Here is a 27,184-nt window from a genome sequence, read left to right on the forward strand (position 1 = left end):
TGCTTGATTTATACTTTTTGGCCTAAGTTTATTTTGTTGTTTTGATTAAGTTCTTCAATTTTCTATTAAAATCGGCAATTTTCTCATCATATTCAATCACAATGATCTCTTCTTTTCATCATTTTGTATTGCTTTGATTCTCCGAGTATTTCTTTTCTTTATATCTATATGTTTCCTTGAAATGTTCTAGTTTCTCAAAATCATCCCCAATTATTGATAATATTTCATTCTTGTCTGCATCAACTTTGTTTAATCTTAAAAGAAACTGGTGATATTTGTTTGGGTGATAAAATATGTTTCTTTACTCTACAACGCTGTTGTTGCAATATAAAATAAGTAATTATTGGAAATATCATAATATTATTACAATAATATTCAAATGAATATTTTAAATTACCTTAGTTTGCATCTCGACATATTTCTTTAACACAACCACCAATAAATACTGCAACAACTTTTTTGAACAAAGTCATTTTTGTCGTTTCATTTTGATCCTGGACGATTATTGGTTTTGATACCTGGAAAATCACTTGCGAGAATGCATACACAATAATTAAATATATCTGAATATGTGTTTATAGTCGAGTATAGTTGAGTACTTTGGTATGCATTTTACATTGAGCTTTGCACAATTCGCACAATTAAATCCACCGATACGTAGTATTGTCAACAAATTTGTGACAATCATTCCTAAACGAGGACGATTTGTTTTCAATTTCCTTGATACTTGCTTTGATACAATAATACTTGTTCTATATGTAATATTTTAAGATTGTACACGATGCTTATATCCGTCATGTTATTGTAAAGTCATATGACAACATATAACATAACTATTTTAATTAAATAAAGTTGCTTTATTCTACAACTGAAATTTGTGAAATTTAACATCATTATCTGTTGCAAAGTTTCCTTTTCATCTTTTCAAGTCAATTGAAAGTGATGCTTTCCCCTTCGCCTCTCGCTCTACCATAGAAATTCAGCGCAATTATCCGATTATATGACCATGTCGAGATTTACGGAAATTTATACAATCTCTATCCGAAAAACAGTGAATCCTCTCAATTTCAATAACGCAGTAGGACAAAAATGGCGATTTGTTCACCACCCGACTTAATTCTTGCTGATGGAAATCTGAGCGTTTCCCACAACTGCATTCTCACTGATGTCCACGACAACATTTTCCTGACTCCAACAAAACAAAATGAGGGTACTTTCATTGGCGTTAAGTCTGATCAGAGTGGTAGCACTGTAGTTTTTCCAGTTGGAAAACTCAAGTACGAGACTTTACTTACACATTATTCTAAAAGATTATCAAGCTTACATTATTTTGTGCTGATTTTGTTTTTGTTGATTATGTAACTAAAAGGGTTGTTCGTTTTTTATGGCAGCGGAAAGATTAATGTTGTTAAATTTTCAGGGGATTGAGATTTTTGAGTCTTTATAGATTCAAGTTATGGTGGATGACGCAATCTATGGGTACGTGTGGCCAAGATATCCCATACGAGACACAGTTTTTACTGATTGAGGTGCCCGACAGTTTTCAAGTTGGCGGAGAAAATAAAGATGGGGAAGAACGAACAGGATCAGTAATTTACACTGTTCTCTTGCCGATTCTTGAAGGGGATTTCAGGGCTGTGCTTCAGGGAAATTCAAACGATGAACTGGAAATTTGCTTGGAAAGTGGTATCAGAAAGTTTTCATTATTAGTTTTTCATTGGTTGTGTTCAAGTATGCATTTTTTTAATCTAAAATTGAGATTTTTGTTGTTGTTGGGAAATTGGAATTTCGCAGGTGATCCTTCTGTGCAAGAATTTGAAGGCAGGCGCTTGGTTTATGTGGCAGCTGGAATGGATCCGTACATGGTTATCCAAGATTCAATCAAGTATGACCGTTTTAGTTCAGAATTGCTTTTCTAATATTAATTTTGATCTTTCCGTTTATGTTGAGTGTAATGACATCCTGTCAACATAGGCCTATGATCGTGTCGTATGAGGTCCACACGAAGTCACAAGTTTAATTCTTGCTCGGTGTAATACTTGTAGCAGCAGAATTTGAATATCACTTGATAGCAATGAAAGGCTTTTCCACTTTGGCAGCATAAAAATGATTCAGTTGCATTTCCTTTCATAATGTGAGTTTAATCCATAAATATTATGAGATATTTGAGATTTAAACAGGTTTCTGGAAACTCATTTGCAGACGTTCCGCCACCGTCATAGCAAGGAGGTATTATAACTATAGACATCACTTTAAACATCCGTGGTTTTAATTCATCACTAGTTTCGCCGACTCATAAATTTGTTCTTCATCTTAGTTCAGATGCCTGATATGTTGAACTGGTTCGGATGGTGCACGTGGGATGCTTTTTATACGGATGTTAATGCCGAGGGAGTTAAGGAAGGAATAAATAGGTCTCCTTTCAGCTAACTCTTAAGATAATTTCATTAAATATTTAAAATATAACATCATCTGTATAAATACCATGTTTTTTATTTTTCTTTTTAGTCTGGTGAAAGGTGGAGCTCCTCCTAAATTTATAATCATAGATGACGGATGGCAATCGGTTGGTATGGATCCTACCAGCATTGAAGCCAAATTTGATGACACTGCCAAGTGACTAAAACTCCACCAATATGCTTTTTGGGGAAGTATTTGTGTATTGATTTACATACTTGTACCATAATTCTTGTTTTATGTTTCCATTCCAGTTTTGCAAATCGATTAACTGATATTAGAGAGAATCATAAATTTCAAAAGAACGATGAAAGGGGTGACACAGATGGAGATCTGGGAATGGGATTTCGCCAAATTATTACTGAGATCAAGGACCAATACAGTTTGAAGTAAACCATTGTGCTTAAATTTCGAATAGATTCTCCATTGCTCTTTCTGGCTATGACACCTCAATAAATTTTCCGGAGTTTTTTTGTAGGTATGTTTATATGTGGCATGCAATAGTAGGGTACTGGGGTGGTGTCAAACCCAGTGTTCCCAAAATGGAACGGTACGAACCCAAAATTGTAAGTGCTGTTCCATCTTCTGGGGTCGAGGCCAATGGCATCTGTTTTGTTTTGAAGAGCATAATGTCAAACAAGGTTGGACTTGTTAACCCTGAGAAAGTACATGCGTTCTATAACGATCTGCACTCTTATCTTGCTTCTGCTGGGGTTAACGGGGTTAAAGTAGATAATCAAAGTATACTCGAAACCCTTGGGGCCAGCTTTGGTGGAAGAGTGAAACTTTCTCGAAAATACCACGAAGCGCTAGAAGCATCGATCTCCAGAAACTTTGAAAATAATGGGATTATTTCTTGTATGAGCCATAGTACCGATGCATTGTACAGGTAGAAATCTCCATTTTCGCCACATTTAGGGTTTAATTTTTACGTGTAAATTTGATTCCCACAGTGCAAAGAAAGCTGCTGTTATTAGAGCATCGGATGATTTTTTTCCTAGAGATCCTGCATCTCACACAATTCACGTGGCCTCGGTTGCTTACAACACTATCTTTATTGGAGAGTTTATGGTGCCTGATTGGGACATGTTTCATGTGAGAATTCCTTCTTTTTCCAATAAACTTTTGAAATGTTTGATTTTAATCATTTTTCACTTGATATGATTTTTTAGAGCCTGCATTCCATGGCTGAATACCATGGAGCAGCTCGTGCTGTTGGAGGCTGTGCGATCTATGTGAGGTAATGTTTAGTGTAATATGTTCTTATGTTATAAGTGTCACAAGTCACAACACACTCAGTTTCAAGCCAAAATATAAATGCATATATCTTGATTCACAGCGACAAGCCTGGGAACCATGATTTTGATGTTTTAAAGAAGCTTGTACTGCCCAATGGTTCAACATTGAGGGCCAAACTTCCTGGAAGACCAACAATAGATTGTCTATTTACCGATCCTACCAGAGATGGAAGAAGGTATAACTGTGAAAAATATATATTAAGCTCGAAACATTTGCCTTCGTCTTACAAGATAAGAATATTCATGTCTTGATAATATGTTGCAGTCTTCTAAAAATTTGGAATATGAATGATTTTACTGGAGTTCTTGGAGTTTTCAACTGTCAAGGGGCTTCTTGGTGTCGGGATAGTAGAAAAAATTTGATTCACGACAAAGAGCCTGAAATGAACACAGGTATTATTCAAGCGAAAGATATCCCGTACATAACCAGCATAGCTGAAAATGAATGGAATGGAGATTGCATCATGTATTCCCACAGAAGCGGTATGTTCTCTCAGCATGTCATTTTAGTATTCACAATGATACATCTTCATATATGACAAGAAAATGGTACCATTTTGGTAAAATTGGAATCTTGCCAATGACCATTGCAGGTAAACTGGTTTATGTACCGACAAATATGACTCTCCCCATCAAACTGAAAGCTCGAGAATATGAGGTATTCACAGTTGTTCCTGTCAAGATAATGTCCAGTGGCGCAGCATTTGCACCGATAGGTCTGATCAAGATGTTCAATTCCGGGGGAGCAGTAAAAGAACTAAAGTATGAATCCAAGAAAACTGGAATTGTCGAAATGAGAACCCATGGGTGTGGCGTATTCGGGGCATATTCATCTGTTAAACCGAAAAGGGTAGTGATTGACATGAATGAAGTCAAGCTTGATTATGAAGAGAAATCTGGATTGGTCACTTTTACTTGTCCGGAAGGTATGAACCGTGAGAATCTAACATTTGAACTTTGAGCACAGCTCAAAAACCCAATTATTCTACTATGGATTCTCGATTCTTGAATTTTCAAGCCACCAAATTCAGTTCTACTACTAACTGTATTTTGTGTTGTTCATGGAATAAGATGTATATTTTGGCCAAATAATTAATTATTTTTTTTTTGAAAATTAATTAAAAATTATTAAAACAATATGCAATATACACGTTAAACGAAAAGTTTGAGAAAAAAAATTGTTTGTCGATGGAATCTTTAGCAGGTGAGATCTAAATCAGAAGTGTACAAAAATAACTACTAACGTGATTACATTTAAACTTAATATGCAGATTTTTTGTGCAACAGTATAACAAATTTATATTTCGTAATATGTGTCGATTTAGTCTATATATATATATATATATATATATATATATATATATATATATATATATATATATATATTGAAAATTAATATTTTTTTTACATAAAAATGATAATTTTAACCCAAATCGAGATATATCTTGCAGTAACTTTTTGAAATAAAAAGTATTATTTTTCGCTCAAATTAATATATATTATGCAATATTTCTTCGTAACTCAATACTTTTATAATAAAAATAATAATGTAATATTTTTTATAAGATCGTGTTAGGTCGGAGATCCATATCAATAAGTACGCCGAAAAACTTTTGTGTTAGATTTGTAGGTAAATACCTACCAATGTGAAAAGATTAATACTGAACATTACATAAATTTAAAACACAAAATGTTAGGTGCTGCTTCAACACGAGGAAGAGGCAAAACTCTGATGTATTGTTTTGAGGAATATTCAGATAAATGTGCATGTCACGTAGTACAAATGTTGTCAATATATTGTTCGTAAGTTGTGCAATAATATTGTAGCATCATTTGCATGTGAGATTTCTTGTCTCTTTCGACACAGAAGAATCACATGTTACAAAAATCTGAGATGAATCTTTCAAGATATTAACTTTGCTATATATTTTAGGCTTCATTCACATTTAAGCTTAAGGGAAATCTAGCCAATAACAAAAACATTTGTTAGATTGGTGGTCGGTTCAATTTAGAACCATCACTATTCACTACACGCTTCTTCAAATCGGTAACCATCAATTTTTTTTATTATATGTCCAGTGATGCTCGAAAGCATTTTTTCAAGGTGAAAAATAATTTAGTGGACAACAATATCAATTATTATTAGAATATATTTTGATTAAAGTTATTTAATTTCTAGAAATAACAAAATGCATATTCATGAATATAATTAAGAAAGCACTTAATTACCCATTACGAATCTTCTTTTTCTCTTTTCTCTTTCTTTTTTTTTTTACAATGGACACATGAGTATAACAAACTTTTATTAAATATAACATGTGCGTCACAATGTTTTCATCAAACTAAAATTACCTACAAAAACATGAACATCACCAAACGGGGTTTGTTCGACCTTATTCATGCCAAACACTGTTTGTATGAGTCAGGATCTTAACATTTGTTATTTTTTTACATGTATTAAGATTCTGTTCGGGTTTTAGATCCGAGCAGGACCTTGATATATGTAAAAAAAAAAAAGAGTAGGTCTCATGTGAGACCGTCTCACGGATCTTAATCTGTGAGACGGATCAACCTACTTATATTCACAATAAAAAATGTACAAAAACTTGTGTGAGACGGTCTCACGGGTCGTATTTGTGAGACAGTTGGATCATTCATGAAAAAATATTATTTTTTATGCTAAGAGTATTACATTTTATTATGAAAATGGGTAGAGTTGACCCGTCTCACAGATTACGATCCGTCAGACGATCTCACATTAGACTCACTCTAAAAAATAATATTTTTTCATAAATAACCCAAATAAGAGATTTATCTCACAAATACGATCCGTGAGACCGTCTCACATAAGTTTTTGTCAAAAAAAAATTACATATATCAATATATTAGCATTTGCATGTAGTGTTTTCACGGATAAGATCGAATTTTTCAACCCAAATGGGTAGGTTGATCTCTCAATTGGAGGATGATTTGGATCCGACGTGTTTTGGCCGAATAATTGACGGCCTGATTATTTACTCCACTAATTAATTTATTATTTTCGACCACCCAATTTAATGCGGTTTCCAATTTACACGTCATAATCTACTCAGCACCTAATCCATACGCGATGTTTGCTTTCTAGTTGTTAGCATGAAATTCAACAATTTGGAGGATGAAAAGTCAAAAATTTAATTTTTATTTATTTTGTGGCATTTCATTAGGTCAAATCCTTTTTCTTTTTATTTTCTCATTATTGTGGGAGTCTTACCTTGTTACTTGCAAAATTAGGTCATGGAGTTTCATAACTCTAGATTTTGTTGTTTTTTAATTTAATTAAAATCCAAAGCTAGTCACGTTATCAATCTTCAAATGAGAATATGATTTCTTGGTAAATAAGTTTTAAAAAATTTAGACATGTTGTCTTCAATATTTTTGTCTCAAAGTATGTAAAAGCTTTTTGAAAGAAAAAAAAATTACATTTAAATAGATGAATTTTAAATATATTTTTGTTATTTTATATAATTAAGACCATGAACATCAAATACATCTCTGACATGTTTATCTAATATTTAATGTTAATTACGATGAATTTCAAATTCATCCAATAATAATATCATTTAAAATTCATAATATTTTTGTGTAATTAATGTGTTTATTTAAGTAATCAATATGAAAATAAGTAATGTATGATTTTAGAATTCGATGTATTGTATCATTATTAACGCTAAAACTATAACTGAAATTCATTGATTTCAAAGAATATGCCCAAATGAAACTTTAAATAATAGGAATTCTTATTATTCAAATATATATTACTAAAAAGTAGGAAAAAAAAGTGAAAATTGTTTGTGTGGCCGACGTGGGTGGTGTTGTAAGACTCGTGCGTGCAACTCTTTTATCCATCTTCCTTTGAAACATCCTACTCGCTAACCATTGATTATGTCACGAAAACTGATATAATTTGTAATAATTAGCAGAGTACTCAATTTACACATACCAACTAATCTTTCATTTTTCTTATCTTGTTGTTGTAATCTTAAACAAGCAAATGCATGAAATCCACCAAAAATTTCTGGCTGGTGGGCATTGATAGTTGATATCTCACCCCAAATTTGACCATTTGATTCAAAAAATCTGACCCAAATGAAGCTTTGTCAATGTCAGTGGCTGTCCATGTTTAGATTTTGAAAATCATTTTCCTCCATTTCCATCAGTTTCTTTTCAAAGTGAATCATCTGTTCATAATATAAATATATAAATATTCTCGTAAGTGTTTAGAAATAATGAACCACATGACAGCACAGGGATCACGAGGCTTGTCTCTCTTTTTAGCTATAAATACCCTATCAAATGCAGCCCGTATTCATTCCCATTTCTGGTTTGGCCGTTTTGTTTGTCATCTCTCTATTTCATTCATTGGACTCTTGGGTTTTTTCTTCTCTGCTTAATTTTCTGGTTCTTGATTGATTTTATCGTCGTACTCTAGGTGTCCTTTGAAGAGAAAAAAAATGACAGTGGGAGCTGGGATTGGCGTGAGTGATGGGAGGTTGAGTGTGTTCGGGGAGAAGATTTTGAGTGATGTTCATGAAAACATAATTGTAACTCCCGCAAGTGGTGCAACCTTGACTAATGGAGCTTTCCTTGGTGTTCATTCTGATCAGATTGGCAGCCGACGGGTTTTCCCTGTTGGGAAACTCCTGTAAGTTTCTTGTTTTTTTAAAGAAGAAAAGTTATTGCAAATCTACGATGTTTTCTTAGCTTAGTTTATGAAGTGTTGATGGAATACAGATCAGCATTACTGAACTATGTCCATGAACATTTCCAGGGATTTACGGTTCATGTGTGTTTTTCGATTCAAGTTATGGTGGATGACGCAGAGGATGGGGAATAATGGCAAAGATATACCTTTCGAAACGCAATTCTTGATTGTGGAAGGACGCGATGGCTCAAACTTTGGAGCAGAAAGTAGCGAACAGCCATCGTTATATGTAGTTTTCTTGCCCATTTTGGAGGGAGATTTCAGAGCTGTTCTGCAGGGAAATGCAAATAATGAGTTAGAGATATGCTTGGAAAGTGGTATGAGCGAAATCTGCGTCCTCTTTTTTTAACATCTTGGACCATGTTTTGTTTGCGGGAGATTTGATAAATAGTAACTTGCAGGCGATCCTGCGGTGCAAGAATTCGATGGGAGCCATTTAGTTTTCGTTGCAGCTGGATCGGATCCGTTTGATGTCATCACAAATGCAGTCAAGTATGTTATGTTCTGAATCCTTGTGATTGGTTGTTTATGACTTCGAAGATTGCTCATTTTTCAAGAAGTAATGAATCAAGCGTATAATGTTTCTAAAGTTGATGACTCGTCGACTAAAATCGTATAAACTTGTATTAGAGATCATCTTCTATTTCATGCTAGCTTAGTCTTTTTGACGAGGTGTTGCAAGATGGGGCGACTAGTTTATGAATTAAGAACATATTTCTCGATTTATACAGGACCGTGGAGGGACATTTGCAGACTTTCTGTCACCGTGAGAGAAAGAAGGTGGACTTTTTCATATTCCCAATCTTCATTTCCAGCTCAGTTTATCTAGGAAAAGCTTTAAACTTATTATAATTCTAATCTGATTCGTTATTGTGGTTCAGATGCCGGATATGTTGAACTGGTTTGGATGGTGTACGTGGGACGCTTTCTACACAGATGTCACTGCCGAAGGAGTGAAACACGGATTGGAAAGGTATCATATGTTACAAATGAACCCTGATGTAATATAAGCAGGAACGTCGAAAAAATGAATTTTGAAGACATATTATACCTTATTGCAGTTTGGAGAAAGGCGGGATACCCCCAAAGTTTGTAATCATCGACGATGGATGGCAATCAGTCGGCATGGATCCAACTAGCGACGGGAAGAAAGGCGACAACTCAGCCAAGTGAGCCCTGCCATCCTTTCATTGTTCATCGTTGCTTCTTGTTTTAGAGCTCCTTTCTTGCTAATTGTTGAGTTACGTATTCCTCATTTCCAGCTTCGCAAACCGGTTGACTAACATCAAAGAGAACCACAAATTTCAAAGGGATGGCAAAGAGGGTGAAAGGGTTGAGGACCCAGCTATGGGTATCCGGCACATTGTTTCCGAAATTAAGGAACAAAAATCAGTGAAGTATGATATCCCACATTTCGATGTACTTTTACGAGAGAGTTAGCAAACACTTACGCTATCTTTGTCGGCCGTGTAGGTATGTTTATGTCTGGCACGCGTTGACAGGGTATTGGGGTGGAGTCAGACCTAGCCAAAGTGGAATGGAACATTATGAATCCAAGATTACTTACCCGGTCTCCTCTCCCGGGGTTCAATCAAATGAACCTTGTGATGCTTTAAATAGCATTGCCAAGAATGGTCTCGGTCTTGTTAATCCTGAGAAAGTCTTTCATTTCTACAACGAGCTTCACTCGTACCTTGCATCAGCTGATGTTGATGGGGTTAAGGTAGATGTACAGAACATCCTGGAAACCCTTGGAGCTGGCAATGGTGGAAGAGTGAAGCTCGCAAGAAAATACCACCAAGCGTTGGAGGCGTCGATCTCCAGAAATTTTCCTGATAATGGGATTATTTCTTGCATGAGTCACAACACGGATGGATTATACAGGTGATAATCACACTAGTACATTATTTCAAACATCATACATGAATGCTGATACTGATAAAACAATACATTGATTTCGCAGTGCAAAACGAACGGCTGTCATAAGAGCATCAGATGATTTCTGGCCAAGAGATCCGGCATCTCATACCATTCACATTGCATCTGTTGCTTATAACACCATTTTTCTGGGGGAATTCATGCAACCAGATTGGGATATGTTTCATGTAAGAAGATGGCCTAACAAACTTCTTGTTGAATGAACAACAATTTTTTTGATAATAATGTGTGTTGATGATTTGGCAGAGTTTGCACCCAATGGCTGAGTATCACGGAGCAGCACGAGCTGTGGGTGGCTGCGCTATATACGTCAGCGATAAGCCAGGTCAGCATGACTTTAAACTTCTCAAGAAGCTTGTACTTCCTGATGGTTCCATATTGAGGGCCAAACTTCCCGGAAGACCCACTCGGGATTGCCTGTTTTCTGATCCCGCGAGAGATGGAAAAAGGTACTTTAGGAATCTTCGACCAACTCTGTATCTTCAAGATCTTGTTTTTTCAATCAAATAACTTCAAAATTTTCTGCAGTTTGTTAAAAATTTGGAATCTAAACGATTTCAATGGTGTTGTGGGTGTCTTCAACTGCCAAGGAGCTGGCTGGTGCAAAACAGAGAAAAGGAATCTCATTCACAACGAACAGCCCGGCACACTAACTGGGATCGTTAGGGCTAATGATGTAGATTACTTACCAAGAATCGCAGATAATAAATGGAATGGAGATGCAGTTGTCTATTCCCATCTACACGGTACTACTCTTAGCACATACATTGAATGACCTGAAAAACGAAAAAAGAATCTGACTGTAAACTTTTTCTGTGTTATTCCGCACAGGGGACTTGGTGTATCTTCCAAGACATGCTTCTTTACCCGTCACTTTGAAGGCACGAGAATACGATGTCTTTACCGTGGTTCCTGTCAAGAAGTTGTCAAATAACATTGCATTTGCCCCCATAGGACTCACAAAAATGTTCAATTCTGGAGGAGCTATTAAAGAACTGAATCATGAATCAGAAAACACCTCATCTGTCCACATGAAAGTCTGTGGATGTGGTCCTTTTGGAGCTTATTCATCAGTTAAACCGAAAAGAATCGCAGTTGATAACAAGGAGGTGGATTTTGAGTACCAAGGAGCAACGGGTTTCTTAACCATAACTCTAAGCATTCCAGAAAAAGAGTTGTACCTTTGGGATGTGATAGTTCAACTGTGAGGAATCTGTATTTCTTAGGAGTTCCCATTGCTGATGGTATTCATTTCTTCTAATTTCGAGCTTCTCGTAAATCTGCCGTTGGGCGGATACCTCTTTTGAATGTAGTTCGCGGGCTTTGATCTCTTCAGCTCACCATCTATTTATATTATTGTTCAATCAATCTTGCTCTGTTCGTAAACTAGTTTGAGTGACTCGTTTTTTGCTTTCTGAACTCTTTGAAATTAATTCATCTGTTTCATCAAGAACATGCAAATCAGAATAAAAGAGCTCACTGAAATTAATTCATCTGTTTCATCAAGAACATGCAACCATTAATAATGATACTTTGACGTTCCTGCAATTTGCAGAAGCTGATATATTTCATTGTAATACTTTTATTGCCTATATTTGGCTACTTGTTGCAACCTTTATTTTAAATTGATGAATTTTCGATTATATTTTCATCAAATTATTTATCATAAATAAATCTAGGCAAAAACTTGTGGTATTTTGTTAAACGGATATCTTATTTGGGTCCTCCGTGAAAAAGCATGGCTTTTAATACTAAGAGTATTATTTTTTATTGTGAATATCGATAGAGTTGACTCATCTCACAGATAAAGATTCGTGAGACTGTCTCACAAGAGACCTACTCATAAATCTATGGACAAAAGTTTCCTATAAATTTAACGAGGCCTCTCTAGTATTTTTTATATCACGGTGAATATCTAAGATTATCCTATTATATATATTACGCACTAAAATAACCAAAATAATCATAATCAAAATGTCATTCTAACTAATTATAAATGCCGTTACAAAAAAAAAAAAAAACACCCATGAATATATTAATATAAATTTCAATCATTTATATATTAATCGATTTATCATTAAAAAAAAAACAATTATTATCTAGAAAGGTTTAAAACTACACGTATCCCCGAACATTTATTACTTAAAAATTTAACTCTCAAGCCCGATATTGGATCTTCCTTCCAGATGGGGCACTCGACAGGCCCATGAAAATCCATCTTTGCCAAGCTGAATTCAGCGTTGTGTTCGGGAAATAATCTTCTCTAACATTTGATAGTAATGATTCGAGTATCATTAATAAAAACTATCGCATGTATTTGTTATAAAAAAAATTAAAAGAACTTGCATGATCTCATTATATAGAATCTTTCAGAAGAATTTTTTCTCCTTTCGTAATTGTATCACATTCACTGAAATTTCTTAACCTGGCCCAAGTAAACAAAATGGAAAACTAGTATTTCCCCTCCATCTCCATGCATAACACATTGTGGTCTTCGACCCCATGCTGTGTTGACAATTCAAACATAGTTTGTATGCAAACCATTTTTCAAAGTTTGGTTCAAAGTTAAGCTACCAAACTTTAAAATTATATCTATCATTCACACTTCACAAAACCTAAAACTTTTCCTATAAATAGCATTAATACATTTGCATTCATTTATCCATCCATCCCAAGACAAGCAAAACACAAGCAATTTAGATAAATTTTAGTATACTCTGTAGTTGCGACAATGTCCGATCTTTCACATCAGTAAGAATTTTCTATGCGATTAGAGTTGTGTGAGTTCCACTCTGAAATTGAGATTGAATGTGTCATCTAAGAATAATTATTCTTGAAGTTCTTGGTGTCCTCTAAGTTGTTCTAGGAGAGTTGTTGTTATCTCCTATTGTTGTAGGAATGATTTGTATCCATTATTGATCTAGTGGAGATTTTTTTTGTTGGACTTCGGTCTCGTGGTTTTTCTAAGTAAAAATCCTCGTGTCGTTTTTCTTCATAATTATTATCACGGTTGATATCGTAGAAATATTGTGATATGAAATCATCGTATCAATACTTCCAATGTACGAAAAGTTATTTGATTAGACTACCTTTCCCAACATGCTGCCAGTATATTATACGTCATTTTCAGCCCCTTATTAATTGCAAATAAGGAGGAACGGGGAGAACTTATTGAGATGGTCCCCTTCGAAGCAATTCACTGTTAATATCATCTGCTTGTTCTATTTGCTGCCCTTTTCTCCATTTTTCAACTCCAGACAAATGTGAGTACCGTGAAAGCGATGTGGGCTTCGAGGCAACAATGTGTATGTATGCATGTAGCTTCATTGTGCTGTCTCCATTTCTCTGCCCGGAAGGCATTTAATTTTGGTCCGTATCTCCAAGGAAGGTCTGCATGTAGCTAGCTTCATTGTGCTGTCTCCATTCCTTTTGAAAAAACTGTATGCATGCATTTTATTCTTATTTGTCTAGGACAAGAGAAATTGATTGAACGACCAAGTGTGTGAAAAAAGCAAGTCTTAGGACATCGTCCAAAGTATTCATTCATTTGATGTAAATGAGTTGCATGATTTTTTCATGTTACTCGATGCATTGCATCACATGAAAAAACGACATGACTCTCGATCTCTTGTAGTCATTAGACCAATCATTGAGATCTGCATGGAGATAGGGTCGAACTAACCAATAAAATTTAAGAAGATTTGATTTGAATTGAATATTTAGATGCTAGAAAACAAATTATCCATGATAACAAAGATATGTACTATCTAATACATCATAAATCAAACGCCAACCGCGAATTAATATGTTTGGTGAACCCAAGAATCGTGACTCGTGGGGGTGTGGGGCATTTAGCTAATCAGTAATAACTTTCACACAAACATTCAATTCGATCCAGTGATTCTATATGTGCTGATCATTGCTTAATTATAAGCAAGCTCTCTGTACATAAAATTTAATTACACTATTTAATGTTCGCCCCTGCTTTGTAGTCTTTTATCCTCGTCTTTGTATCCAACTTGGCAAAAACTTGTGTGAGACGGTCTTACGGATCGTATTTTGTGAAACGAATATCTTATTTAGATCATCCATAAAAAAATATTACTTTTTATTGTGAATATCGATAGGATTGACCCGTCTCACAGATAAAGATTTGTGAGATCGTCTCACAAGAGACCTACTCATCCAACTTTATGTTATGTCCAAAATATTTAATTGGTCGAACAAAATCTATACTCGAATTTTTTTAAAAAAAGTTAATCCAACTTATGTTAAGAAGTTTACGATTGCAAGAGCAATGAAATGAATAGTGTGATTATCAGATAAATAAATAAAGAAGAAATTGGATGCTAGATTGAGATTTGAGAAGCACGATACAGTGTGCAATTCCATGAATGGCGGGACAAGAAACTATAGGTTACTGGTGCGTCTCTGTTTCCATGCAAACTCGGAAAAGCGACGTTTCCAGCGATGGGTCGCTTTCGCCAATTCCTCCTCTTATATTATTTCTTTATCATTCATTGCAACAGCCTTTACAGCTGCCCTTTTAAATCCAATCTCCCAAAACTAACTTTTCTCACTTAATTCATTCATTTTCTTCTTAAACATAAAAAAACTATATTTAATACAATGATTTGAAAAATAAATATATGATATAAGCAACAAATACTATTTTTATATCATATACACGCAACACATATGTCATGTCGTTAGTATAATGTTATTCACACACACAATGTATGAGCTAAAATATTGATATGATACTATTAATTAAACAAAAGTCTCCAATAGTAACCGCTTCTTGGTCATCTTTTTCATAATTTCGAAAGTTTCTTTCCCACATTTTCGCTTTATAATAAATACAATTTTTTTTTAAAACTTGACAAATTTTTTTTCCAAAAAATGGAAAATCAATTTATCCTAAGATCTTATCATATTTAGATTTTTATAATACAATTATATTTTATGTATTGAATTGTCGTTGATTTATACCTTTCTTTAGTGCAATAGAATACTGTTTTTGAATTTTCGTATTTTATAATAAAATCATAATAATCTCATCAATTCTCATGTCATCTTTAATTTAATTCGTAATGCATTATAATTAGATAAAAAATTTAAGAACAAAATATATAACCATACATAATATTCATTCGATTATGTTACACATAACATGAATGTGTGCGTATAATCAGTAAATCAATAAATCTTACAGCTTTCTTCATACTTCGCCGAGTCTTGATTCATTAATATTATAATCCAGAACTCGAGAATTTGCCACAAAATTAGCTAGATTTCCTTGTAACATAACACTTATAATTATAATAAAATAAAATAAAAAATCAGAAATTGTAATTAGTATGACTAATAATAGTTACCCTGGTCTTAGCAAGAACCAATTAGTCGGGCATTTGTTTTTGCCAAAGTCAAAGAAATCTTACAGGTTGACTGTTATCATCTGTGTACAAAATAGCTTTAAGCCTGTCCGAAATATTTTGATAAAAGTGAAGCCAACATGTTACTTTTCAGTGGACAGAGTCGAAGCTAGCTTTTACATTAAATTATCAAACTGCCAACGGGCCTAGTGTCCGACGAACATAGCTCCAAACAGAAAAGCACTGTTGCGTGCAAACGACTTTATCCCCGATTCACCGCCTCGGTTAAACCCAAAAGGGGTTAAAAAGGTAAATTACAGGCACGCTCCCGCTTTATTCTTTCACGACTTTGGATCTTCTCCACGGGGACAAAACAGGGAACTCACCCCACGCCCCTCAAATAGAAAATTGTATATATATTTGATATTTTTTAATCAATTAATTGTTATTGTGTATATATTATTAGCAGTTGTTTCTGAGATCTTTCGTTTTCCATTTCCAGAATTTTATCGATAAAATATTGACAACCTTTGTGTTTTCTATGGTTTTGTCTGTGTACGTGCATTTTTCAGATTGCTTCGGGAGAATCAATGCAATAGGCCACGGCGGGTATTGGTCCAGCTGGTATTCTGTTCTGTTCTAGGGTTTATGTGTGGGTGGGTCGTCTCTACTTTTTTTTAATGTCTATATGTAGGCAGACCTCGTGATCTGTGGATGCATGTAGCTTCTGTTTGTTAAAATGTATGTTTGCATGTCATGTGCTTTTTGAGGAATCGTTTGATGTTTTCTGATTGAGTGCGAGGTGAGATTCGAATCGAGGGTGGTCAAATTGATCGCATTGTTGTTTTTTTTTTTTTTGAGTGGATGAAGAATTTGGCCGTAATGATGGGGACGAAAGAGTTCGTTCTGTGCTGTTATTTTTGCTTGATCATTCGTTCCCTTTGTTTTTCTGTTTGAATTGGACATTTTGGCAATTGATGAATATTTCTGATCGTGTCGGCTGTCTCGTTGATGGGAAGTTTGAGCCAATTTTATTGTGTATAATATAATATGTCGGGTGTGAGGCGTGGCCTTTTCATTCTATTCAATTTGATCGTAAGTAAAAATGATCTTTAGATAGTTCCGGATTAAACCAGCCACGAAGCAGTGAAAAGACATCGTTAAAGCTTCTCATGGTTACCACATCTGAAAATTTTCTGGATGTATTGTGAGGCGTGGCCGAGAAAATAATTGACTCCAGAGGTTTTTACTAGGAAATCCGGACCAAGATTTTTTTTTCAAAATAAAAGAGTCGAGAAAATGTTGAAAATGCCTGGAATCGTCTTTTTTTTTTTTCCTTTTTTTTGGCTGTGGAAGCTTGTTTTTTGCGGTGTTTGATTTTCAAACTTCTTTCTAAATGATCTATGAGTTGATTTAGTAAGGAAAGTAGCTTCGAGATCTTAATCATCTGTGTTCTTGATCGTGTAGGTTATCGAGATTGATTGTTCAGCTTGAAATCAAGTGTATTGAACACTGAATTTCCATTCTTTTCTAATCTGGCTGGAATGTCAGGTGTGTAGATTCTTATCTGCTATTTCTCTTTCATACCAAGTAAATAAAATCTCTAATAACGCTGCTTATGTTCGAAATTTACGATATTAGAAGTTTTTTCTCCTTAACTCGATTAATGATAATTAGGCATTCAAGGCCTAGAGGTGAGCAACGAGCAAAGGGAGAGGAAATCCGACTATGAAAACTCTGAAGATGAAAGGAGGAGATCAAAAATTGGGGCTTTAAAGAAAAAGGCGATACATGCTTCAAATAAGCTCACCCATTCTCTCAAGAAAAGAGGGAAAAGGAAAGTAGATTTTAGGGTGCCTTCCATTTCCATTGAGGATGTGAGGGACGCAAAAGAGGACAGTGCTGTCTGTGACCTGCGTCAAAAGCTTCTTGATAGAGATTTGCTGCCTGTTAGACATGATGACTACCATACTCTACTGAGGTGAATTGTTTCACGGTTTGCTTTCTCCTTGAGTCACTTTTCTTGGTTCCCAGCCCATTTCAATATTACAAGCCCTCATCATATGATACGAGATTGTTTGAAGTGAAGGGATCCATTTGTATTGCACAGATTTTTGAAAGCGAGAGACTTTAACATTGCGAAGACCATCCAGATGTGGGAAGAAATGCTTAATTGGAGGAGAGAGTACGGAACTGACACCATATCAGAGGTGACTTTTTACGATTAATTAAACTCGGAAAAGGATTCTTAGCAGACTACAGAGTCCTCTCCTAATGTACTGTTATTCAACTCCCAGTTGAGGTTCCACGCTTAACTTGGGACTGTTCATTTTTCTTCGTATTTGAAACCTGGATTCTTGAACCTCTCTCTTTTCGTGTGGGAGTGAAGGCGGCTTAGTGCCTCTATTTTTCCGATGTTATATTCCCTGTTCTCTGATGATTGAATTTCAGGATTTCGAATTTGAGGAGCTGGAAGAGGTCTTGCACTCTTACCCCCAAGGATATCATGGAGTTGATAGAGAAGGCAGACCTGTTTACATTGAAAGGCTTGGAATAGCTCATCCAAGTAAATTAATTCGAATCACTTCCATTGAAAGATATCTAAAATATCATGTTCAGGAGTTTGAGAGAGCTCTACATGAGAAGTTTCCTGCTTGTTCCATAGCTGCAAAGAGACGCATCTGTTCAACCACCACTATCTTGGATGTACAAGGCCTGGTCAGTTGATCCGACTCTTAAACAACTTACCAAGTTAATCGTTAAATCTCTATTGTTAGTTTGTGTTCATTCTCCAGTTATTTTATCCAATATTGGTGTCGTTTATCATGGGAACAACCGAACATGATTGCTACTCAATGGCCCGAGTGACCACTAGTTCAGAAATTTATTTTGCATTACAAGTAGTTCTCATTAAATTTTCGATAATTTTGTAGTCATCAATGTTTATACAGGGGCTTAAAAATTTCACCAAAACAGCCGCCAGTTTATTGGCAGCCATTGCAAAGATTGATAATAATTATTATCCTGAGGTACTTTACATATTTTCATTTTTTTTAGTATTTGTAAATCAGGACCTTTTTTCAGACTTCAAAATTAATATGCTTGGTTTTAATTTTTCCATTTATGAGCACAGACACTCCACCGCATGTATGTTGTAAATGCTGGACCTGGCTTCAAGAAGGTGCTTTGGCCTGCTGCAGAGAAGTTTTTGGATGCAAAAACTATTTCAAAAGTTCATGTAAAGGATGGCGATTTTCTGTTTTCTCCTTTACTGCAAAAGTTATTTAGCTGGTCATACGTGCTCTCTGTTTTGCAGGTTTTGGATCCTAAATCTTTGGTGAAGCTACTGGAAGTTATTGATGCGAGGTTTGCTCTTCTCTTGTGTACACCTCAATTGTGATTTTTCAAGCAAAATTATCATTCAACTTACTGCTGTTTTATCCACAGTCAATTGCCTGACTTTTTGGGTGGATCGTGTAATTGTAATGATGAGGGAGGTTGCCTAAGGTCTAACAAGGGTCCTTGGAATAATCCTGAAATAATGAAGGTATGCATGTCGAAGAGGAGGTGATAATTTTTTAAATATCTACACTAATTTGTTTGGTAATCTATCTATTTGACGTTTGTAGCTGGTGTTCAACGCCGAAGCAACTTTTGTGAAGCAGATTACCAAAATAGCTTGCGATCACCAGCAAAAATTTGATACATATATCCAAATCCTGCCATTGAAGGTAGTATGCAAATGTCAGAATTTGATGTATTATCCTTGCGATGCATAACTAACTGTTTTGGTGCATTAAATTGTCAGGGAAGATATAGCAATTCTTATTTGGTAGAATCAACATCTGAAGCTGATATTCCTCACTCTCCTAGACAAAATAGCTCTAGGATTTTATCACAGACTCCTGTGCGTGAAGAAGTAAGTTTGATTACATGCAAAACACTGATGGGGCTAGTCTTAATGGAGTCATTTTGTAGTTGCATGCATACTTGCACATAGTTTAATTTAATAAAGAGAATTTTGTAGGCTACCACGTTAGAACAAGTCTACTATAGTTGTGAAGATCATTTCAGTCCAGATGATGGAGATGGTGACAATGAGCATGGGCTGAAAACTGAGTCTGCCCTCACCAATGTTCTATGGAATCCAAATGTTGATGCAATACCAAGTATACAAGGTACTTTATACGTTAATTCTCTGCTCTCTGGTGCTGTGTACTTTGATTCAAAGTCTGGATAAGTTTTTTTCCGACCAACTTGTGATTATTCAAATTGCTTTTTTTTTTGCTCATGAAATTTGTAAGCATAGGAGATCTGGCTTCAAATATGCAAATGAGTATAAGAAATCTATGTATTGTGGCACCATGGCATGTGTCATTGATTGAAGTTTTGTTATTTGATTTGTGCCAGGAACTTTAATGATGCAGTGGCTAGATGCGATCCAGGAGAAGCTGGTCAAGGGAAGCTTTCGATATATGATAAGAGCATTAATACCGTTCATGAACAAGCTTTTTGCTCTTGTCCGAAATGCCCCTGCTGAATACTGGAGGAGGCAGAACATTATTTCTCCATCTAACACACTGGAAAGTGAAGCAGAACACACCAACCAATTATCTACCAGTAGCACAGAAGCTGTTACAGAAGAGGATAGGGTCCTTCCATGTCTACAGCGTCTCAAGAAACTGGAAAGTTTATTGGAAGAGCTCATGCATAAGCCCACTGAAATTCCAATAGAGAAAGAGCAAATGCTTCAGTATTCTCTGAATAGGATAAAGTCTGTGGAGTCTGACCTGGAGAAAACAAAGAGGGTAATTAATTATTTAATTAATTAATTTTTTTGCTTATTCAAGAATTTAGGCAGCATACATTCATTATTCTGCATGTTCCAGGATATATATTCTACAGTGCAGAAGCAGGTAGAAATTGCCGAATCACTGGAAAATATCCGTGATTTCAAATTTCATGTAAGCCATTTTTTGCAATTAAAGCAAACGTATTATATTGTACCTTCACGCCATTTCTCAGCTATCAAGTAGGCCAAGTGCACTCAATAAATTTATAGACTTCCCATTGCAACTAAATTTTAGGGCTTTCATTTTGCAGCGAAGGAGGTTTCTTTGTTAAGCTGTGGGGCGGTCAAAATCCGAGCAAGTCCGCAAGCCAGCCAGTTAGCTCATGGTTCGGAAAATCTAATCTAACTTTTTGACGAATTCATTAAATTAGAGTTAGATCCATCACTTGTCCATACCAAGGGATAACAGTGAATTAGTAAGAGTGCCATGCGTGTTGTGATGCCAAAATGTAAATAAAGTCTTGTGAAGAGCATAGAACAGGTGCATGGAGAGCTTATGATTATTAGGTCTCATCGAGTATAATTTTATGTTGCTCGAGTTTCAAATTTAAATAGCCAAGGCTCCGTGGAGTTTAGTTTCCTTACCTTCTTAAGCTACTAAACTATTATAGTTCAACAAGGGGAGAAATTGTACCCGAACAAGTCTGTTTTGATTTATGATCGCGGATCGCGAGAAGAGAATCGAGACGATTAAATTAAATTTGCAAATGTTCTTGGGAGTTATTATTTTAAATAAATCTAATAAAAGTCTGTATCTTTAATCGCAAATTAACGTTGGTTGGACAATGATATCGGAAGATAATATTTCAGATATATCTGAATCATGTAATTGAACATTATCAATACGTAACCAGAGGAGACGCCGATAGATTTGAAACAACAAATCGAAAACGTTTTTTATTCTTCATCCTAAATATATTTTTCTTCGTTTAGTGATATATTCATTCAAATAAAATGCAAAATTTAACATATTTATTCTTTTTAAGATTTATTACACCACACTTTTGACACCTTAAATTAAATATAGGCGTCTATTACAACACACTTTTGACATCTTCAACGTATCAAGGTTGAGGAATAGATACAAGGTTTCGAGATTGGAAGGTGAAAGAATTGAATGAAAAAGACGGTTTTCACCTGAAATATACATGCATCGATTTCATTAGCTTCCGAAGCTCCATTTGCAATAGTAGTACAGCTGACTTGCGTTCCATCAACGCTTGAATTGCCTTTTTGTTACACACCAGGAAGTATGAAATGTGCTCAACTGCATGGAGCCCAGACAACTACATACGTTAGGTCTCACATTTCGAAAGTTAAGCCATAAATAACTTCACAATCAACTGCATTGTTTGAATTTCATCTTCTAAGTAGGAAAGAAGGTGGTGTAAAAAGATGTATGATGAAAGATTTCAAGATCGTCGGTGCCATTAAAACACGTTTGAAGGGTAGTTTTTCTTCTAGACTAGACACTGTTACAGAACCATATAAGTGGAAGATGATTATCAGATAGAACTTGTTCATGGCCAGATGAATAACAATTGTAAACTGTGGAAATATCTAATATTCCTGCCAGTGTACAGAACACGGCATTAAGCATCAGGATTAAATCATAGCATTAAGCTTCGGGGTTAAATAGCAGACTCGGTAAAGGCATGCGGTATTTACATTGCTAACAAGTTTTGCTCCAAACCACACAGAATCTGCACCATGAGAAGGAGGCAAAACTCGAATTCCACGGGAAATAGAAGTTGGTAGAAGTTCAGACAGTTCTTTTTGTAATCTTTCTGGAAAAAACAACAGATAGAATCAGCAATTCGAAACAATACTGAATGCATCAAATTAAAACAATACTGAATGCATCAAATCAAAACTTTCATCGTACTGATTTCCATCAAATGAAATATGGAGTTGAAGATACACCTATACCTGCTAATCCTGGCAAGCATGCACTGCCTCCCGCCAATACCACAGTTTTATACCAATTATCATCACATGTCAATTCAGCATCATGGCAATGATCCATGCAAAGCGCCACTGCCTGATGTAGACCCATTGCTTGCCTGTAAAACACCATAATATATACAAATTAACCATCATACCAAAAGCAAGGAAAGAAAATTTACAGCATTCGGCCTTGAAGGACTCACAGATTGCACCCAATTTGACATCGTCTTTTCATAATAAATTAGCAATCAGATGACTATCAGTGTCCAACCATCATATATTCTTAGAAATTGATGCATCACAAGGCTTCACCAAATCTAATAAGTGACAAGTAAATAAAACAGATACGTACATTCCTGCAATGCGAGGCTGGAATAATATTTCTCCCGTTTTAAAGCGTTCCTTTGAAAGTGTAAATTGACCTTCTGATGAAACTCCAAAAGATGCTCGTGTATCTCTGGATAGTTCGACTTCATAATCAAGAGCAACATAACAGAGATTCTGCTAGTTACAAAACAGATAATTAGCAGCAGATTTAATTCTCCAACGATTTCAAACAACAAAAAAAGAATGAAATATCACTTCATCTGATGGGTTTAGAAGAAAGATTTAGCCAGCACCAGACCAATTAAAATACTAATATCACCGTCTAAATAACCATGATAAGAAGAACAGCTAAACTAAAAGGTTCTACACAGATTCAGAGTTTTTTTTACCTCTTTCAAAGTGCGGACAGTGTAAATGGAATCAAATTTTATATTGTTCTGTTGCATCTGGTCTCGAAGAAATCCGGTAAGTTTCAAAGCTCCAATTCCAACAACCTCCACTCCCACCTCATGCATCACTTTGCCATGTAAAACTGTCAAACACAAGACCAAACACTCAAATCTTCTGGGATTGACCAATCGCCCTCCACAGAAACAATAAAAAGCCCAATCAATCACCACATTAATTAAATGCTTTATACACTGAACTGATACTTAAATTCCCTATAAATGTGAAGCACATCACATACTGCCAACTCAGAAAAAAAGGACATACTTGGAACAACTGACGTTTGATTGAAACCAACATTCACAACAATCCCTGATGTTCGTCTTGCAGCAAACAAAGCCAAGGTTGCCTACACTTTTAAAAAAAGGTTTTGAAACGGTGCTAACGTAGGACAAGAATTATCATTAAGCAGCTCAACAGGAAATAACTGGTTAGAGATCTTCTCCAAATGAGAAATTAAACCCCGTGTTAGTTAATAAATAAAAATTCTATTTTTTTACATGCTCTCTCGTTTTGATACCTTATTAAAAAGAACTAACTCAATTGCAGCCTAACAGTTTAAATCTGAACAAAGACTCCAGTTCTGAATATGATAAAATTTCGCTCTACCCTGAATAGATGCTTACATCCCACATTCGTTTGGTGATAGTTAACATCAATGATGGTATAAAAATTGGTATGGAGGTTAATCCTCAAACTGATCAAAGATGAGCCTGGGTTCCCAATAACATGGAGCTGCAGAGCTTGTGCATCGCAATTCTCATACTTCCTAACATGCCAAATCAATTCTCATCACGATATGAAAACACTCAGGTCCAAGACATGATAATTTTTAGTAAGGAGATAATGAAAAATAAGAATTTTACAAGGATATTGAATGCTGCAGCCCAAGAATAATAATTCCTTCAGCATAACTTGAAATTTTTCTTTTAAAGAAGCCAATTGTGTTTCAGACAACAAACTCAGCAGGTGATGGTTACATGACACAGTTCTCAAGATTCATGAGTTCTAGAATTCAATAAAGTAAGGTGTTAGGCACCGTGTAAAATGAATTTCAAAGTGTTACTCTCAAATCATGGCCTACTAATTGTTCAGTATAAGGCCTAGACAAGGATACGAAGCATTGACGATATTTTCAACAGGTAACTGAAAACATGTTGCACAGGCTTTATGGAAGAAATACCTGGTTGACGGCACAAACAGCAGGAACATTCATGTCAAATAATGTTGAGTAGATGACTTCCTTGAGCCGTCTTCTTGAATTTTTATCAGACTGTGTATCTGAACAGTATGTTAACAAAGACCAAGAGAAAACAAATACATATTAGAAAAAGGGTAGTATGCCGCGGGATATTGACTCTCTCTGACAATGTGTGCATAATTTTGGTATGAGGTAACAAATTAGTATGCCGTGGGATATTGACTCTCTATTGAACATTTCTATTCTTTTTTTAACTAGAAATAAAACCGACAAAGACTTTTGTCATGCCTCCCCTCAATATTCAAAGCAATGATTTACAATGAACAATGAAATGGATGGTTAAATAAGTCCAAAAACAAAAAGAAGAAGACAGGCACAATGCCTCATGCTGACATGTAAGTTTTTTAAATTAACTATAGTCAGACCATAAGAGTGGAAATGTGGAAAGAACTAAAGTAACAGACAAAAAGTTAGCCAGAGAATTTCGGAAGCTAACCATCGCAGTGACAAAGCGGCGTGGACACAACAATTGGTTGAGTAGATGTTTTCACCTGCATCCTGCAAACCATTAATGTCAAAGTAGTTTACAACAAAGAAAACGAGGGAAAGGTGAATCTGGATCGAAAGTAGTTGTACTCACTAAAACGCCATGAATTCCAGACGTATGCATATTTATCGAGAATGTGATTTAAATGTCAAAACATAGAGAACGATGCATGTACTTTCATGTCCTTGTTGGAAATCAAGATTAGTTAAAGAGATCAATAGAATCAATAATATTTTAACTTATAAAGCCTGTAAAGATACTCATAGGAGATCACCTATGGCAAATTGTTGAAAAGAAATGTCTAAGTCTAGAGGGCATCGGAGATTCAAGGCTTCCAAATTCCTGCAAAAAAAGGGAGCCGAGACGTGTTTAATCATTTGGGCAAGTGATACAAGCATAAAAGGACAAGCAGCCAAGATATCAGACTTTAAGCAGACAGCTTACTAAAAATGTAGCTGATCTCCCGGATGGAGAGGAATACTTGCTCCACCCATACTTGCAGTACCCTGAGCCACCTATGATAAAAATATAAATGGAATCAGTCAGTACATTCTAAAAAATAACAGTAGGAGGTAAATCATTTCAAATGTCAGGAATATATTTTCGAATCAATCCGTAAACACAAAGCTTTCTTCTCTGTCCTCCTTTTCTGATTACATTACAGAAGTCGAAACGTACTATTATAAATAAATCAAAGGAAGCAAGAAACAGAATAAGAACATATTTGTCTAAGTTGCCCGGCCAGACTGAGGTATAGAAAACCAGTTTTGGGTACAAAAAACACACTAAACTATCTTCTACCTACCGTCAATTATGATAGCTCCAGGGACTTGCACACGTTGACTGTAAATATGCATAAACGCCAGGTCAGACATCTGGGTGGGAAACATCCTGCAAAGAAATGATTTATTGTTATGATTATGTGTTTTCAAAATAACTAAGGCCATATAGTTCCCAACATCTTCTCAGGCAGGAGAGAAGTTCACTCTACCACTAATTCACACCAACAACATCAATATCAACTGCCTCGAGATTATCAGAATATGGAACAGGGCAAAGAAAATTTCAGCAGCAATAAATGCAACATAAACATGTTCAGCTCACTGGCCTCTTTTCACGTAGCTGAGTACAAAATTTATGGTCCTCCCGATATCCAGGCAAAGATTTTATATATGTGTAGAGATTACCGAATGTAACAAGGCCAAACGGAATGATAACGGAAATGCAGATAGAATCAACTTGTAGAGTTCCAAAAGAGAAATTGAATAGTGGTAACGTAAAAAATTCTTGGTGAAAAGCTATATTGAGATAGCATATACTCAGGCATTTGGTTAACCGAAAAGTGAGTAAGAGGGTATTCATTTTCATCAGCAAACTCAAGGGGAGAAGACAAGACATCCATCATCGGCTCCTGCCTAATTCCTTGACATCCCCGAACTCGAAAAAGTGAAAAACAGAATCAGCCTTACTGAAGAGGATAACCGGATCGTAGGTGGGTTTCGGCGAAGAAAACGGAGCTCCAAGGCTCTTGCTCATTCTGCAGAAAATAAATCCAGAGCCGATTGTCCGATAGGATAAATTTCCACGACTTGCAGACCGCTCTCAACCTGGCTGACTCTTTAGGACCAAGAATTCTTAGAATTTGCAAGAATATATCGATCGGGATCCGATCGAATTCACCTGTAGATGAATCATGTATGTACATCATCTGCAGGAACCTGTCGTACTCCAAAGTCGGACTCCGATACTCATTTGAGCTCGAACCAAAAGCCAATCGGTGCACGACGGATCCCCACGCCTTGCGAATCAGAGAATTCATAGCTGATGCATCAGATTTGTGATAAGAATTTGGGGTTTTTCTCGAGAGCTTCCGTGCCTAACTGTGAAACCGTTGATATAATTGTTACACGTGGGAGATTAGTTGTGGCGCTACTTCCAAACTGGTTGGACAATTCTGAGATTTGACTTTCCAAACCATATTTATACAAGGCCTTTTACTTGCTCTATATATCTATATATAATAAAAAACACGGGAAATTGGACTTCAGTTCTCA

At 35.6% G+C, this 27,184-nt stretch overlaps 4 protein-coding genes across 8 annotated transcripts; 3 read left to right on the forward strand and 1 right to left on the reverse strand.

Annotated features, from left to right (window-relative positions):
* Positions 1-915: 915 nt before the first annotated feature.
* LOC140811527 (probable galactinol--sucrose galactosyltransferase 1) lies at positions 916-4,847 on the forward strand. The gene is made up of 13 exons (XM_073169460.1): positions 916-1,277; positions 1,421-1,686; positions 1,795-1,885; positions 2,181-2,229; positions 2,323-2,414; positions 2,509-2,616; positions 2,712-2,846; positions 2,936-3,346; positions 3,411-3,552; positions 3,630-3,697; positions 3,797-3,931; positions 4,021-4,238; positions 4,349-4,847. The coding sequence occupies exons 1-13, from the start codon at positions 1,090-1,092 to the stop codon at positions 4,714-4,716; spliced, it is 2,271 nt and encodes a 756-aa protein (XP_073025561.1). The 5' UTR covers positions 916-1,089; the 3' UTR covers positions 4,717-4,847.
* A 3,121-nt stretch (positions 4,848-7,968) lies between these two features.
* LOC140812051 (probable galactinol--sucrose galactosyltransferase 1) lies at positions 7,969-11,887 on the forward strand. The gene is made up of 13 exons (XM_073170226.1): positions 7,969-8,115; positions 8,224-8,436; positions 8,563-8,813; positions 8,898-8,988; positions 9,228-9,276; positions 9,378-9,469; positions 9,558-9,665; positions 9,759-9,893; positions 9,970-10,380; positions 10,460-10,601; positions 10,681-10,883; positions 10,963-11,180; positions 11,266-11,887. Exons 1-13 carry the CDS (start codon positions 8,021-8,023, stop codon positions 11,640-11,642), a joined length of 2,385 nt encoding a protein of 794 aa, XP_073026327.1. The 5' UTR covers positions 7,969-8,020; the 3' UTR covers positions 11,643-11,887.
* Positions 11,888-16,194: 4,307 nt separating this feature from the next.
* LOC140811453 (phosphatidylinositol/phosphatidylcholine transfer protein SFH13-like) lies at positions 16,195-21,320 on the forward strand. Of its 4 annotated transcripts, none has more exons than XM_073169342.1 (15): positions 16,201-16,465; positions 17,277-17,360; positions 17,487-17,790; positions 17,920-18,019; positions 18,261-18,527; positions 18,761-18,838; positions 18,943-19,047; positions 19,126-19,175; positions 19,257-19,356; positions 19,439-19,540; positions 19,618-19,728; positions 19,837-19,987; positions 20,220-20,617; positions 20,699-20,773; positions 20,897-21,319. In XM_073169342.1, exons 2-15 carry the CDS (start codon positions 17,354-17,356, stop codon positions 21,005-21,007), a joined length of 1,959 nt encoding a protein of 652 aa, XP_073025443.1. In that variant the 5' UTR covers positions 16,201-16,465; positions 17,277-17,353; the 3' UTR covers positions 21,008-21,319. The 4 variants fall into 4 exon arrangements, with proteins under 4 accessions (XP_073025442.1, XP_073025444.1, XP_073025443.1 ...); XM_073169344.1 differs by having other exon boundaries at positions 16,208-16,465; positions 20,913-21,318; XM_073169341.1 differs by having other exon boundaries at positions 16,195-16,465; positions 18,943-19,175; positions 20,897-21,320.
* On the reverse strand, positions 20,451-27,085 carry LOC140811454 (actin-related protein 8). 2 transcript variants are annotated; one of them, XR_012113463.1, is made up of 13 exons: positions 26,600-27,085; positions 25,936-26,021; positions 25,575-25,645; positions 25,405-25,472; positions 25,080-25,141; positions 24,566-24,663; positions 23,650-23,731; positions 23,325-23,467; positions 22,961-23,109; positions 22,591-22,724; positions 22,330-22,448; positions 21,799-21,928; positions 20,451-20,599 (listed from the first exon to the last, which is right to left on the reverse strand). XR_012113463.1 is itself a non-coding variant. In XM_073169345.1 (12 exons), the coding sequence occupies exons 1-12, from the start codon at positions 26,947-26,949 to the stop codon at positions 21,875-21,877; spliced, it is 1,416 nt and encodes a 471-aa protein (XP_073025446.1). In that variant the 5' UTR covers positions 26,950-27,084; the 3' UTR covers positions 21,612-21,874. The 2 variants fall into 2 exon arrangements, 1 of the variants encoding a protein (XP_073025446.1); XM_073169345.1 differs by lacking the exon at positions 20,451-20,599 and having other exon boundaries at positions 21,612-21,928; positions 26,600-27,084.
* Positions 27,086-27,184: the final 99 nt, after the last annotated feature.

The sequence above is a fragment of the Primulina eburnea genome, chromosome 14 (genome assembly GCF_022965805.1).
Source record: "Primulina eburnea isolate SZY01 chromosome 14, ASM2296580v1, whole genome shotgun sequence".
NCBI lineage: Eukaryota > Viridiplantae > Streptophyta > Magnoliopsida > Lamiales > Gesneriaceae > Primulina > Primulina eburnea.

Excerpts from the sequence above, each read along its gene's own strand:
- LOC140811527 (XM_073169460.1), top strand. The coding sequence starts at position 1,090 with ATGGCGATTTGTTCACCACCCGACTTAATTCTTGCTGATGGAAATCTG. Across the intron at positions 2,617-2,711 it reads AAATTTGATGACACTGCCAA|TTTTGCAAATCGATTAACTG; the intron begins GTGACTAAAACT and ends TTTCCATTCCAG. Across the intron at positions 3,698-3,796 it reads GGCTGTGCGATCTATGTGAG|CGACAAGCCTGGGAACCATG; the intron begins GTAATGTTTAGT and ends CTTGATTCACAG.
- LOC140812051 (XM_073170226.1), top strand. The coding sequence starts at position 8,021 with ATGAACCACATGACAGCACAGGGATCACGAGGCTTGTCTCTCTTTTTA. Across the intron at positions 10,602-10,680 it reads CAGATTGGGATATGTTTCAT|AGTTTGCACCCAATGGCTGA; the intron begins GTAAGAAGATGG and ends ATGATTTGGCAG. Across the intron at positions 11,181-11,265 it reads TGTCTATTCCCATCTACACG|GGGACTTGGTGTATCTTCCA; the intron begins GTACTACTCTTA and ends TATTCCGCACAG.
- LOC140811453 (XM_073169341.1), top strand. Across the intron at positions 18,528-18,760 it reads TCTTGGATGTACAAGGCCTG|GGGCTTAAAAATTTCACCAA; the intron begins GTCAGTTGATCC and ends ATGTTTATACAG. Across the intron at positions 19,541-19,617 it reads TCCAAATCCTGCCATTGAAG|GGAAGATATAGCAATTCTTA; the intron begins GTAGTATGCAAA and ends TTAAATTGTCAG.
- LOC140811454 (XM_073169345.1), bottom strand. The coding sequence starts at position 26,949 with ATGAATTCTCTGATTCGCAAGGCGTGGGGATCCGTCGTGCACCGATTG. Across the intron at positions 23,732-24,565 it reads CTGTTTGTGCCGTCAACCAG|GCAACCTTGGCTTTGTTTGC; the intron begins GTATTTCTTCCA and ends TTAAAAGTGTAG. Across the intron at positions 21,929-22,329 it reads GAGCAAAACTTGTTAGCAAT|TTGAGCACATTTCATACTTC; the intron begins GTAAATACCGCA and ends GGCTCCATGCAG.